Source organism: Mustelus asterias, chromosome 1 (assembly GCF_964213995.1).
Source record: "Mustelus asterias chromosome 1, sMusAst1.hap1.1, whole genome shotgun sequence".
Taxonomy (NCBI): Eukaryota; Metazoa; Chordata; class Chondrichthyes; order Carcharhiniformes; family Triakidae; genus Mustelus; species Mustelus asterias.
Window position 1 is genome coordinate 19354590 of NC_135801.1, and position 12560 is coordinate 19367149.

At 43.4% G+C, this 12560-nt stretch overlaps 1 protein-coding gene across 2 annotated transcripts in view; it reads right to left on the reverse strand.

The window, feature by feature from the left end:
* Positions 1-12560, reverse strand: part of LOC144507644 (dihydropyrimidinase-related protein 1-like) — a 71712-nt gene that overhangs the window by 10619 nt on the left and 48533 nt on the right. For both annotated transcript variants that reach the window (XM_078236066.1, XM_078235240.1), the window contains exons 5-8: positions 12123-12184; positions 9600-9680; positions 5017-5085; positions 1632-1752 (exon numbers count right to left, since the gene is read on the reverse strand). In XM_078236066.1, coding sequence (XP_078092192.1) covers positions 1632-1752; positions 5017-5085; positions 9600-9680; positions 12123-12184 — 333 coding nt within the window. The remainder of the gene's footprint in view (positions 1-1631; positions 1753-5016; positions 5086-9599; positions 9681-12122; positions 12185-12560) is intronic.

Here is a 12560-nt window from a genome sequence, read left to right on the forward strand (position 1 = left end):
AAAACCTCCCACCTGCTGAGATTCCTTGGACACACACACGATGCACACACACACACAACACACACGCACATGTATGATGTACAACACACATGTACACACACACACCACGCGGACACACACCCAAATGTCACACATATGCACCCACACGGGCACATGCACCCATGCACACACACCCATGCAGACACATACATGCGCACATACACAACCATTCACACGCACGTGCATCCACACACATGTATACGCACACACATGTAGACTTGTACACATGTACAAACACATATGCACATGATGCATGCACAGACGCGCACACATATGCTCACACCAACGTGCACACAGTCTGTTCAACAATGTGACCTGACCATAAAGGCCAGTATATGGGGAAGAACACAAGCACAGAAGGATGAAGGGAATGAGTGATAAGTGCATTAATTGAAACTAAATATTAAAATTATAATTGGCCTGAATGCTCCAAAGCTAAGAAGGATGACACTCAGCCACCATTCTCACTCCTCAATTCCTAATCACCAACTTATGGATCCTACCAATGCAGATTCTGAGTAAGAGGAAGACTGGGTTTCAGTCGTGTGGGCTCAGTGCTGCCATAAATGCTGCTGACAATCATTGATTAGACACCCATAACAGAAGAGTGGTGACCTGGGCAACATCCCAAAGATTTCAGTTAAACCCCAGCACCTTCAGAAAGCTGGAAAATCTGTCTCGAATCAATTGTCCATCCACCACCCACCCCTCCGTCCGACCTCCGTCCCCTAGGGAATATTATATTGTATGAAAATGTTGTCTTCCTGGTTTTGGTTGAGGTTTCTTTCTACCCAATTAGAAATTGTTCTACAGTCCTACATGCCTGACTCGCTCTATACAAACCCTAGAGTGAGAGAATATTAATACATATGCATGCTGATGGATAAAGACAACACCAAACTTTATCCTATCCTCTCAATCTGCCTCAATCAACATAACAGAATCCCTACAGTGCAAAGGGAGGCCATTCGGCCCATCAAGCCTGCACCGAGAGCAATTCCACCCAAGCCCTATCCCCATAACCCCATGTAGTTACCCTAGCTAGTCCCGCTGACATTAAGGGGCAATTTAGTATCACCAATCAACCTAACCCGCACATCTTTGGAGTGTGGGAGGAAACCGGAGCGCCCGGAGGAAACCCACGCAGACACGGGAGAATGTGCAAACTCCACATAGAGAGTGGCTCAAGGCTGGAATCGAACCCGGGTCCCTGGCACTGAGTCAGCAGTGCTAACCACTGCGCCACCGTGCCGCCCCAAATGTGAACAGAACTGACAAACCATTGAGCGGCCAGTATACAACAGATGTGGAGTAGAGCCATCTGCTAATAAGGATAGCGTCATTGCAAAAATAGTTCCACGAGTCTCTACTAATGTTAAGAATGTTTATATCCATTCTTGCTGAGCATGTCTGAATATTCTCAGCTCCTGTATCATTTTTCTGATATTCACGGAAAGCTAAGCCCGAATCTTCACCCTATCAGCAGGAATGGAATGGACGGGGTTAAAATGGTGCCTGGGTGCTGCTTTCACACGAGGTAGTGCCATACAAGTTTTTCTGAAGACAGGATTTGGACGACATGCATCTTTTACCTTTTCTCCTGGCTTGAGCAATCACATCCGCTGCACTCTTACTCATCACCTTGGTGATGTATAGGGGACAGTTGATCCGACTGGCGATAGTGATAGCACGATAAACTGCCTCAGCCTCCAGCTTTCAAAAAAAAAAGACACACACCAGGAATTGTGAGGCAAATGTACAGCATAAATATTACTTAGAGTCATAGAGGTTTACAGCATGGAAACAGGCCCTTCGGCCCAACTTGTCCATGCCGCCCTTTTTTTTAAACCACTAAGCTAGTCCCAATTGCCCGCGTTTGGCCCATATCCCTCTATACCCATCTTACCCATGTAACCGTCTAAATGCTTTTTAAAAGACCACTCCATCTAAAACAAATGAATTATTGCAAGCTAAGTTTAGCCTAATATGCATTAACATGCATCAGGCAACACTATGTTCTGTCAACTTTGCTCTTGCTGTGGTGTAAAACAGTTAAGTTTATTTATGAGTCACAAGTTGGCTTACATTCACACTGCAATGAAGTTACTGTGAAAATCTCTAAGTCACCACACTCCAGCACCTGTTTGGGCACATTGAGGGAGAATTTAGCATGGCCAATTCACCTAACCTGCACAGACAGAGGGAGAATGTGCAAATTCCACACAGTCAGTGACCCAAGCCGGGAATCGAACCCGGTTCCCTGGCGCTGTGAGGCAGCAGTGCTAACCACTGTGCCACTGTGCTGCCCCATTCAGATGTTATACAAAATATCAGCCTATTTGACATCAAATATACTCAAAAAACATCAAGTACTGCAGCAAAAATATCTTGATCGAAAGACTGGATGAATTAGTGCCATGTACCATCACATGAATGCCCAAATTATGTATTAGCTGACTCATTTTCACAGTGCAAACTCTCACAAAATTGAGAGTGAAATAAAACAGAAGTGTATGACCTCTTGCCCCTAAAACCCCAGGCAACTTGTGCCGATTTTTGTGCCCAGATTTTCTGCTCTGTCCTGATTGAGTTTTGTTATATAGTTTGAAAAGGACTTTTTTTTGAAGCACTCTTAAGTTATTGCTGGATGAATCTTAAATCAGAATGTCAAGATTGAGAAGTACATCAGTAAGGGGAGATCGCCCCAATTAATGCAGCTAAAGTTTAAACATGGTCATCAAGGCACAATAGCATATGCTTGCATAACTAAGGGGGCGGCACAGTGGCACAATGGTTAACACTGCTGCCTCACAGCGCCAGGGACCTGGGTTTGATTCCCAGCTTACTGTCTGTGTGGAGTTTGCATGTTCTCCCTGCGTCTGTGTGGGTTTCCTCCGGGTGCTCCAGTTTCCTCCCACAGTCCGAAAGATGTGCAGGTTACATGAATTGGCCGTGCTAAATTCTCCCTCAGTGTACCCAAACAGGCTCAGGAGTGTGGCGACTAGGGGATTTTCACAGTAACTTCATTACAGTGTTAATTTAAGCCTACTTGTGACACTAATAAATAAACTTTACTTTTTAACTTACTTTACTTTAAGAGACAGAATATTGCACACTCTTGACGTGGCACAATGGGCAGAATTCTATGTTGCTCGGATGGGCACGCGCCCACATGGGAATAGCGACAAAAGACATTGAGCGCGCGTCCTGACATCATTGTGCACTTGTGAAAGTCGGAAGCATGCCCACCAATCAAGCAGGCAATTTAGCCCATTCAGGGGCCAACTGACCTCAGTTTTACGTGACCAGTCGACCTTTATTTTTTGACAGGCAGGCAAGTGGCAAAACGCCCTTTGCGTTTTTGCTGCCCAGGGGAGGATCAAATGTCAGGGCTGAAACAAAATTTGAAAAGATATCTGGGGACTGAGCTTTGTGTTTGAATGTGCTGCACAGTCACTCTTGGCAGCGTTTTTCCATTGTTATTTATTTTTCACAGGTCTGCAGCTCCCTACGACAGTTCCACATCGGCTGTTCCCCTGACTGGGCATTTTAGGAGCACCAGCCTGCACCCTCCCTCCACTTGGCACCCACCTCCTTCTAGCCCTCCCTGGCAGCGGTGAGGATTTCCTAACAGCCATTTCATGCTGGCTGCTCATTGATTGGCCAGTCAGCGTGCAATCAGATTCCGCGGCTAATCGCGGCCAGAAACATGCACCAGATGGATAAAAATTTCAGGCTAATAGCATCCAGTTACAGGGTAGGCACCCAGGACCTACTTGCTTCAGGCATAGAAATGCAACAAAGCATCAGTTTACAGCCAACATGCATGTAACGACCTGGAGTCAAGCTCATTCACAACATAAAACATCTTCTGGTGCAACTATAGCGTATCTAGTAAGTACTGATATGTGCCAGTATGCTGTGTTCTGCAGGTCATTGAGTATTTATAAGACAGCAATAGATAGGTTCTTTATCAATAAGGAGATCAAGGGTTACGGGGAGAAGGCAGGAGAATGGGGATGAGAATCCTATCAGCCATGATTGAATGGCAGAGCGGACTCGATGGACCGAATGGCCTAAATCTGTTCCTATATCTTATACACTCCTGATTACTGTGGCCATTTAAGATGAAGAAATCCAACAATTTGATTGTGGACTACCTGCTGTGATGATCAGCTGCACAGGTCAGGGGTGTTCGAGATTAGGTGCCTTGATCTGCACTAAGTTATATGAGCCCAGCTGGAGCCAAGGCAATGTCACAACAATCAATGGCACTATCCCAAGGCCAAAGGGGGAAGGAATGAAAGTCATTCGGAATTCACACTTTTTATATCTATCCAGTGATCCATCACTGCTATTGTAGAGGAGAGAGACAAACAAAACCAAATCGCAGTTAATTTCACTAACTTTTCAAAACTCTGTTAGGAGCAGGAAGAGGCCATTTGGCTTTGCCTGTCGGTTCCACCATTCGGTGAGATCATGGCTACTCTTTGACTTAACCCCACGTCGCCATCTTTCTTCTTAACTGCCTTCTTACTGACCAGAGTCATCTGGACTCAAAACGTCAGCTCTTTTCTCTCCTTACAGATGCTGCCAGACCCGCTGAGATTTTCCAGCATTTTACTCTTTTGATTTCTTCTTACTGCATTTGGTAAATCAAAATCTATCCATGTCAGGTTTAAAATTCACAACTGATCCAGCTACCACGTTGTGACCAGCTATTTTTATTCCCAAGATGTCAAAGCGGCACCAAAAGCATTTCATCGCATTTGCCTCACTTCAAGTCTCCTGGTTAATGGCGACTGGTAGCTCTGATGAAGGAGAATGGTGATTGGCTAGTCCATCCTCTCCGCAGCAGAGTGTCAATGTGGTGGTAAATAATGGGTTATGCGGTAACAGTGTAGCCAGCAACTATTCTTAATCATTCCCTATACATGTGTACATGCGTGTAGAAGGCAGACAAAATGACAATGTTACCTCTTCAGGCCTGCTCAATGCATGACCTTCAGGTCCTGTTATTCCCATTTTCAAAATCCTCTTTTGCTCCTGGAAATAAAAGACATTCGTTACATTATTTCATTTGTTAAAGCTTTTCAAGAAGCCACTCTGCCAAATTAAATGTATTATTCCTATGGAAAACACTACTTCAAGCGTGCAGCTATGCTGTTTATGGAGGCCTTGCGGTACAGCGAAAGCGCCCCTACCGCTCCGGGTTTGAGTCCAATGCCAGGACTTGTTGGCCACAGAGGGAGTGTTCAACATGTTTCAATGGGCTCAGCTCAGATGTCCTTCCACCACTTGCCGCACTGTTCCCCAAAAGGTAAACAAAACAGGATGGGTGTGAAGATACGGACAAGAGAGAGGAAGAGTTATGTTGTATCATCCCACCTTCAGGTCGGGTTTGCTTGTGTGACTTAGTATGGACAAAAAAAAGCTAAGAAATTCATTAAATTTTAAATTAGTGATGCTGCACCAAGGGTTGCAAATGGAAATATTCAACTTCAAAATGCTCTTGAAAATAGTTTGAATATGTGCACTGACAAAGTATGAAAGGTGTAACTACTCTGAACTACCATCATGGTGGGTAAATCAATGATTATAGTGAAATGCTGAAGAATTGTGCACATTCCATTGTGCCTTACCTCCAAAAACCCCCTGGACAGAGTGGTTACAGGCTGGAGGAGTCATGAATCACCTCTATATTCATTGTTAACCAAGCCCTGCATATGTTCAATTTGTTACCAGGAAGGCACTGGTCTTCATGTAAACTGGCATGATTTTTATAGAGCTGCATCTGTATTGTATAGAGGTGTAGGTTGCACTGCGCAAATCACCTCATAGTTAAGTTGCCAACATTTGCCCACAACAAATTTAAGACAATCAGTTAGGCTCACAATGCAGCTCACTTACACTTGCTAGAAGTTCCATATATTCATACTCAGGGACACGTGCATTGCAGATAAAAGAAACACCTTGCCTTTTGTCCAGGCACCATGCCTTTTTTGAATTAGACAAAGCCTTGGGGGAACAATAGTTCCCTGGTGCATTTCCACGGCAAAGTCTTGACCAATCAGAGTCAAACAGGAGCCATTCTTATCCAGTCACTCGGCCATTGGTCTTTCCATTGAGCTGAAAAGTTAAGCCTATATTTCTCTTTCCACAGATGCTGCCTGACCTGCTGAGTCTTTGCAGCATTCCCTGTCTGTGCAGCTTTATATATCAAGTCAAATCTGGGTCCTTTGCTTTTAGTGCAATTGTAATCTTACCATTAGATTGTGTCTCTTTCTATTAAAACAACATTTGCCAAACACTTTTTAATGAATACAAAGCTCCTTATATAAAGCATAAAGTAAGTTTATCATTTATATATAAAATGCTACAGTATTCAAAGTACAATATATTCTGTTTGTCTTATTTCAGTGACGATATATAATCTTTAGAATGTAAAGAGTTTTCTGTTTCTTATTCCCCAGCACTGTCACTTCAGTATATGTTATTAATTTGATGACCTATTTGCTTTGGGGGGACGGGGGTGGATGGGGGACGGGGACAGGGTGGGTGGAGGGGGAGAATATATATTTTATGTTGGGGTGATAGTTCCTTTAAGAACTAGGTTTCTCTGGAAGATGATTTCTTGCAAAAAAAAAGCTTCTTCCAGGATCTGATCAAGTGACCAAGCTGCCTGGGAGATAGACAAATAGAAAAGCAAAAGGTAAATAAGTATGCTGCAACTGTACAGGACCTTTTATGCTGCAACTGTACAGGACCTTGGTGAGACCACATTTGGAATATTGTGTGCAGTTCTGGTCACCTCACTACAAGGAGGATGTGGAGACACTGGAAAGAGTGCAAAGGAGATTTACCAGGATGCTGCCTGGTTTGGAGGTTAAGTCTTATGAGGAAAGGTTGAGGGAATTTGGGCTTTTCTCTTTGGAGCGGAGGAGGTTGAGAGGAGACTTGATAGAGGTTTATAAGATGATGAGGGGGATAGATAGAGTGAACGTTCAAAGACTATTTCCTCGGGTGAATGGAGCGGTAACTAGGGGGCATAACTATAGGATTCATGGTGGGAGATATAGGAAGGATGTCTGAGGTAGGTTTTTTACTCAGAGAGTGGTTGGGGTGTGGAATGGACTGCCTGCAGGGATAGTGGAGTCAGAAACTTTAGGAACATTTAAGAAGCTATTGGATAGGCACATGGAGTACTTCGGGATGAGAGGGAGGAAATAGCTTGATCTGGGTTTCAGACAAAGCTCGGCACAACATCGTGGACCGAAGGGCCTGTTCTGTGCTGTACTGTTCTATGTTCTATGTTCTTAAGTAGTTTATTGCAGGGAACAAATCTTTCTAGCAGTTTAATTTAAAGCAAGCTGGCTATGGGGAGCAACTCTTTCAGCAGAATTCAACTGAAATTCTTTGCGCTGGCTGAAAAGGTTTAAAACCCTTGATAAGCAAAGGGCTCTATTAACAGTGAGTTGAACTTCTGGGAGAGCCAAACTGAGAAGAGCGAGAGAGAGAGAGCGCCCAGGACTCCAGAGTTAAAGTTACATTAGAACCAGGAAATTTCTGAACAGAGGTGGCTATACTCCAGTCGTTGGCAACACCCGTGTTGAACTGGGGGTCTATAAGTGTGGGATAGTTAGAGGAGATATGAAGTGCAAACCTTGCCAGGGGTAAGTGGAAGGCCCAAAAAATCTCAACCTACATGCAAGGGAAATTTCACAGTAACTTCATTGCTGTGTTAATGTAAGCCTACTTGTGACTAATAAAATAAAATTTAAATCTTTGAAACACTACTCAGACCAAGTGCGTAATCTTCCAATTCCTGATAACTACCTGACTGGAGTTTTTGAGGTGGAAGTCAAATGGATGTGGAAGGAAATTTGAGTTAAGAAGTTCAGTTTAGAGTATAAGTAACTGTGAAACTTTAAATATTTTTAATGTAACTATTTAAGGTAGCGTGCAGTTATTAGTATTCATATTCTTCAATTTTTATGTAGTAAAATTCTTTGGTTTTAACAGTTTACCTTGTGGCTTCATTCTTTTAATACTGGCCTCCACCGAGATCATAACATTAGCCTTTTAGCAATGATAAGGCACAATAAGAAGTCTCACAACATCATCATCACCTGATGAAGGAGCAGTGTTCTGAAAGCTCGTGATTCCAAATAAACCTGTTGGACTTTAACCTGGTGTTGTGAGACTTCTTACTGTGCCCAGCCCAGTCCAACACCGGCATCGCCACATTTTAGCAACGAGATATTAGGTGATTCTGAAGGTGATTATACTCAACAGGTTTTGCTGTTTTGGCTGAGACTCCAATCTCTTACAACGGTAAAGGGTGTAGATAAGGGTTGGCATCTCCCAGCACCAGCTCTTTGAGCTCACAGATGCCCAGAATATCGGTGGATGGGGTTTGCCATCTGTGACCAAGTGTATTGGGTGCAAAACAGGACTACTGGGCGGTCCAGCAATATTGGCAGGAATTTTATGTACCTCCACCAGGGTCAACGTAGGCGGGTGTGACCATCACATTTCTCGGATGGCTTTCCCTCCAGACTCCCATCCACCCCAACCTCTCTGGGTTGGGACCCAGGCCAGCCGCTCTCCCACCACCACCACCCCCACCCCACCCCAATTCAGGCCCTGAAGTGGCCAATTATCAACCACTTAAGGGGCATTTTCCACCCTTTTTCAAGCTGGTGGGAGGCGTTTAGGGCCAGTGGGGGAAGCCCAAATAGAGTAACCATGTTCAGGCCAGGGAGGGAAGGTGGGACATCTCCATCGGGCACCCACTCCTATTCTGCCTGCACCCCCGAACTTCACCTCCCCTCCCCACCCTGAGACCTCCAAAACTCACCTGATCCTGGAATCCCGGGGTTTATATCATTGTGAGTGTTTGCAATCCCAGTCCTGTCCACTGCAGCTTATGGCGCTGCAGTGACCAAGGAGCTATGAGCCAATCTGATCGGCTGGCGGACCACTGAGGCAGCACTTCCTCTTGTCTTCAGCCAATTAACTCTTGCTGGAGTGTTTAAATGGCTACAGGGCAGACTGCATCGGCAAGAAAACTCTGCCATCCTATAAATCTGGCCATTGTGGCCTGGACCTTGACGAAACAGGGGAAAGTTTATTTGAATAAAGATTATTTGAACATTACACCCTTATAAAAGGGGCTGCTAAGGCCTAATCAAAATTTTTCCAGGAGATGAAGCCTGTATCATCTCCCTCTGCACTGCAACTTGTGGGCTAGGCATGAAGACAAGGTGCAGACATCCGCCATTAACATTTATGTAAAGCCACATTGCCTGTATGTCTTGGATCACACCACCCTCCCTGCTTCGGACCTCCCAGCACTCCTCCCCACCCAGCCCTGCATGTCCTGTGGATTTTCGCCCTGAGAATTTTTGCTGTGAAGTTTTGGGTAAAGTCTGTGATTGGTAAAGAGAGTTTTCACTCTGTGATGGCTGGAGATATCTGTCCCACTGGACTGCAAGGAACCCAAGTCAAGGAGCCATAATGCCAGGCATAAGCAAATGAATTCAAAAACAGCCACTCACCTCTGCAATTAAGTCACCATTTTCTGCATGAAGTAAGATTACAGCGCCAAGATCTTTGAGGAAAAGAAAAGCTTCATAAAGCTGCAAATACCAAAAGAATGCAAATGACTGAAAGTACTTTACAACAGTGTCACAGTATTGTTCATACTATCTGCTTAATCAGGCTGTGGGGTCCATTCATTCCTCTGAATAGACGGAGACAGCACTGATACGTTGCATATCTTTTATTGAGCAGAATTTAAAATGAAAACATTACAGAAAGTGAAAAAACTGGAGAGAGAGATATAGAGATACTGAAAAAAGCCAGTCTTGTACTGGTCAAAGGATTCAAAACATACTAAATAGGTCTCGAGAACAGACTTGACCCATAATTGAATACAGGGGGCTAAAAACGACACTATATGTGATTAGTTATCTGTGTTATGGAATTCCTCGGTACATGCTGTCCCTAGCTGCATAAACAACTTGCAGATGCTGTTTAAGAAAAACTTTGTTTTGGCTTCTGCTTGCATTGTAATTTCAAAGAATGCAGACAATTTTTCTAGCTAATCCCAGCATGCCTGCTGAGTTTAAAATGTGGCTGAGTTAGCTTTAAAAGCTTGGCATTTAAATGTAATTGCACAGGCAGAAATATCTTAAAATGAAGTCTTTGCATAAATGAAGCAAACAGAGCTAAGCATACTTAGTATTCCTCGCAAGGTACTGACATAGGGACAGCATCTGTAGGCTTTATTCCATTCTGAAGGGAGAGAACGCAATGGCATAATTTGGCTCCAGTGGTAAGCCAGGAGGTTAAACAGAAACTTGATGGGGAGGGTGGGCTGTATTGATTACTGGATTTAGTCTTCTGATCGATTTTATGGTATGAATAGAAATACAGAACCTGGAGGGGAAGTAAAAGTATAATTTTGCAGAATACAGGACTATTGATAGAACTATCCTTTCGTCACAAAACTTTCAACCTGTTAGTCCGGCCTGTTTTCGAATCCAATCCCCAAAAAAGAAAATCAGCACTCTAACTCAATCCACTCCCAGCCTGTGAGGCTTTAAGCCACACCCTCTGGTGAATTCTCTTGAGTTCACGGTTGCCCTGTTATTATATCCTCCAGAGACATTCTCGGCTTAACATTCAGTTCAACAATTTCAGACCGTGAACTCCCTCCTCTATTTTGTTCTCTTCTTTTCCCCTGTTAGGGTACAATATCAGAAACCCCAAGATATATTATGAAATCAGACTGGACCCCAACAATGTGCTATTTTTGGCATTAATGTAAGGATATGATGTTTCCAGGCACGATTCTACTGACAAACTTTTTTTAACAACACAGTTAATGATAACAAATGAATCAGCTTAACATTTAACATTTGAACAATACTTAAACATGACAAGATACAGTTCTTAACTGCTAATCTATCTCGAGTAGTTCCAATTTAAGCAAAATTCCTCTTACAAACTTAAAACCCCTCTTCAAAATCAGTTAGCAAACAGCACAGGCTTATGTGCTTGTATGTGTTAACAATCCTGAAGCTTTTTGAACACCTCTGGAAAGAGAGAGAGATCTTTTCAGAGGAGAGAGAGAGAGAGAGAGAACCACCTCTTTTAAACAGCTCCAGTCAGCAACTGCCCTTGACTTTTAAAAATAAAACTAAAGCACTGTCCTCTCCTGCAAGCTTAGCTGTTCCCGTTAATAACATGACTGTCAATCAACCTAATCAAATCTCTACTCTGGAACCCCAAGGAAAACCTAAGTAAACAAAAATGCATTAACTTTGTTTAAACAAACACATCCCTAGCTAAAATCAGTCATTATCCTGTATTCTCAACATTTGAGCTGCCTGCCGCTCAAACAAATTGGCACCATGTGAAATAGAACAGAGAACATATAGAACATAGAACAGTACAGCACAGTACAGGCCCTGACTTTCATACATACCCCGACTTTCATACATACCCCTGACAAGAAACGTGATAAGAATGCATTTCTTAAAGGCCCAGTTTCATCACACCTCCAACAGTCCCCCCACCACCCCCCCACCCTCTCCCCCCCCCACCACCCCCCCACCCCACCATGCCTACCCAGGGCCATCTGTCACTTGTTCTAATGTTTCATTTTTATGCAGCGCTGACCCCTGTTCTGTTGTTAACTCATTGTTCTATTTTATCTCTATGCAGCTATTAGCACCTTCTTTAGTCTTTAACCTTGCCATTAACACTCCATTTGGCTTATGTCCATGACATTTTTGTCATTTCTCCCGAGCTCCCACCTCTCTCTGACCTTCTATTTTGCTCCACCTGATCCACCCCCTCATCAGCTCTGAAGAACAGTCATACCAGCTCGAATTGTTAACTTTGTTCCTCTCTCCACAGATGCTGCCAGACCTGTTGGGTTTTTCCAGTACTTTATATTTTTATTATATCCCCATATCAGTTTCCCCTCAGGGTCTTAATGTAACCTGGATACATCCTCATTGAAAGAGACCCTGGATTAAATACATTAATGTAAAGAAACGGATCTACTTTACCTCACTGTCGGTCATCTGGAACATGTCTTTATACGCCATGTAGACTTGGAAGGAATTAATATCTGTTTTTTAACAGAAAAGGAAATTATATTTAGATCCAGAGGACACGAACCAGCTATTGAACTGAGCTGATCGTAATTTATATTGTATATTTCAATAATGTTAACCTGAAATTAAAGGACGTAATTTTTAGAATGAAATGGAGATTTTTGGGGTAAGTATCTAAATTTGCACTTCTGGGCCAGATTCTGTCCACTGAAATCACACAGCAGGAATCTGGGCAGAACACAGCTCATTGAAACACCTGCAGCTAAATCTCCAATATTCTTCCCTCAGTCGGAAACATGCACGTGAGGAGAGGAGAATGAAATGGGAAGATTTGTCCTTTAATCGTAAGCTGACTAATTACATGAAGTAAATTCCAATCAAAATCTTTTC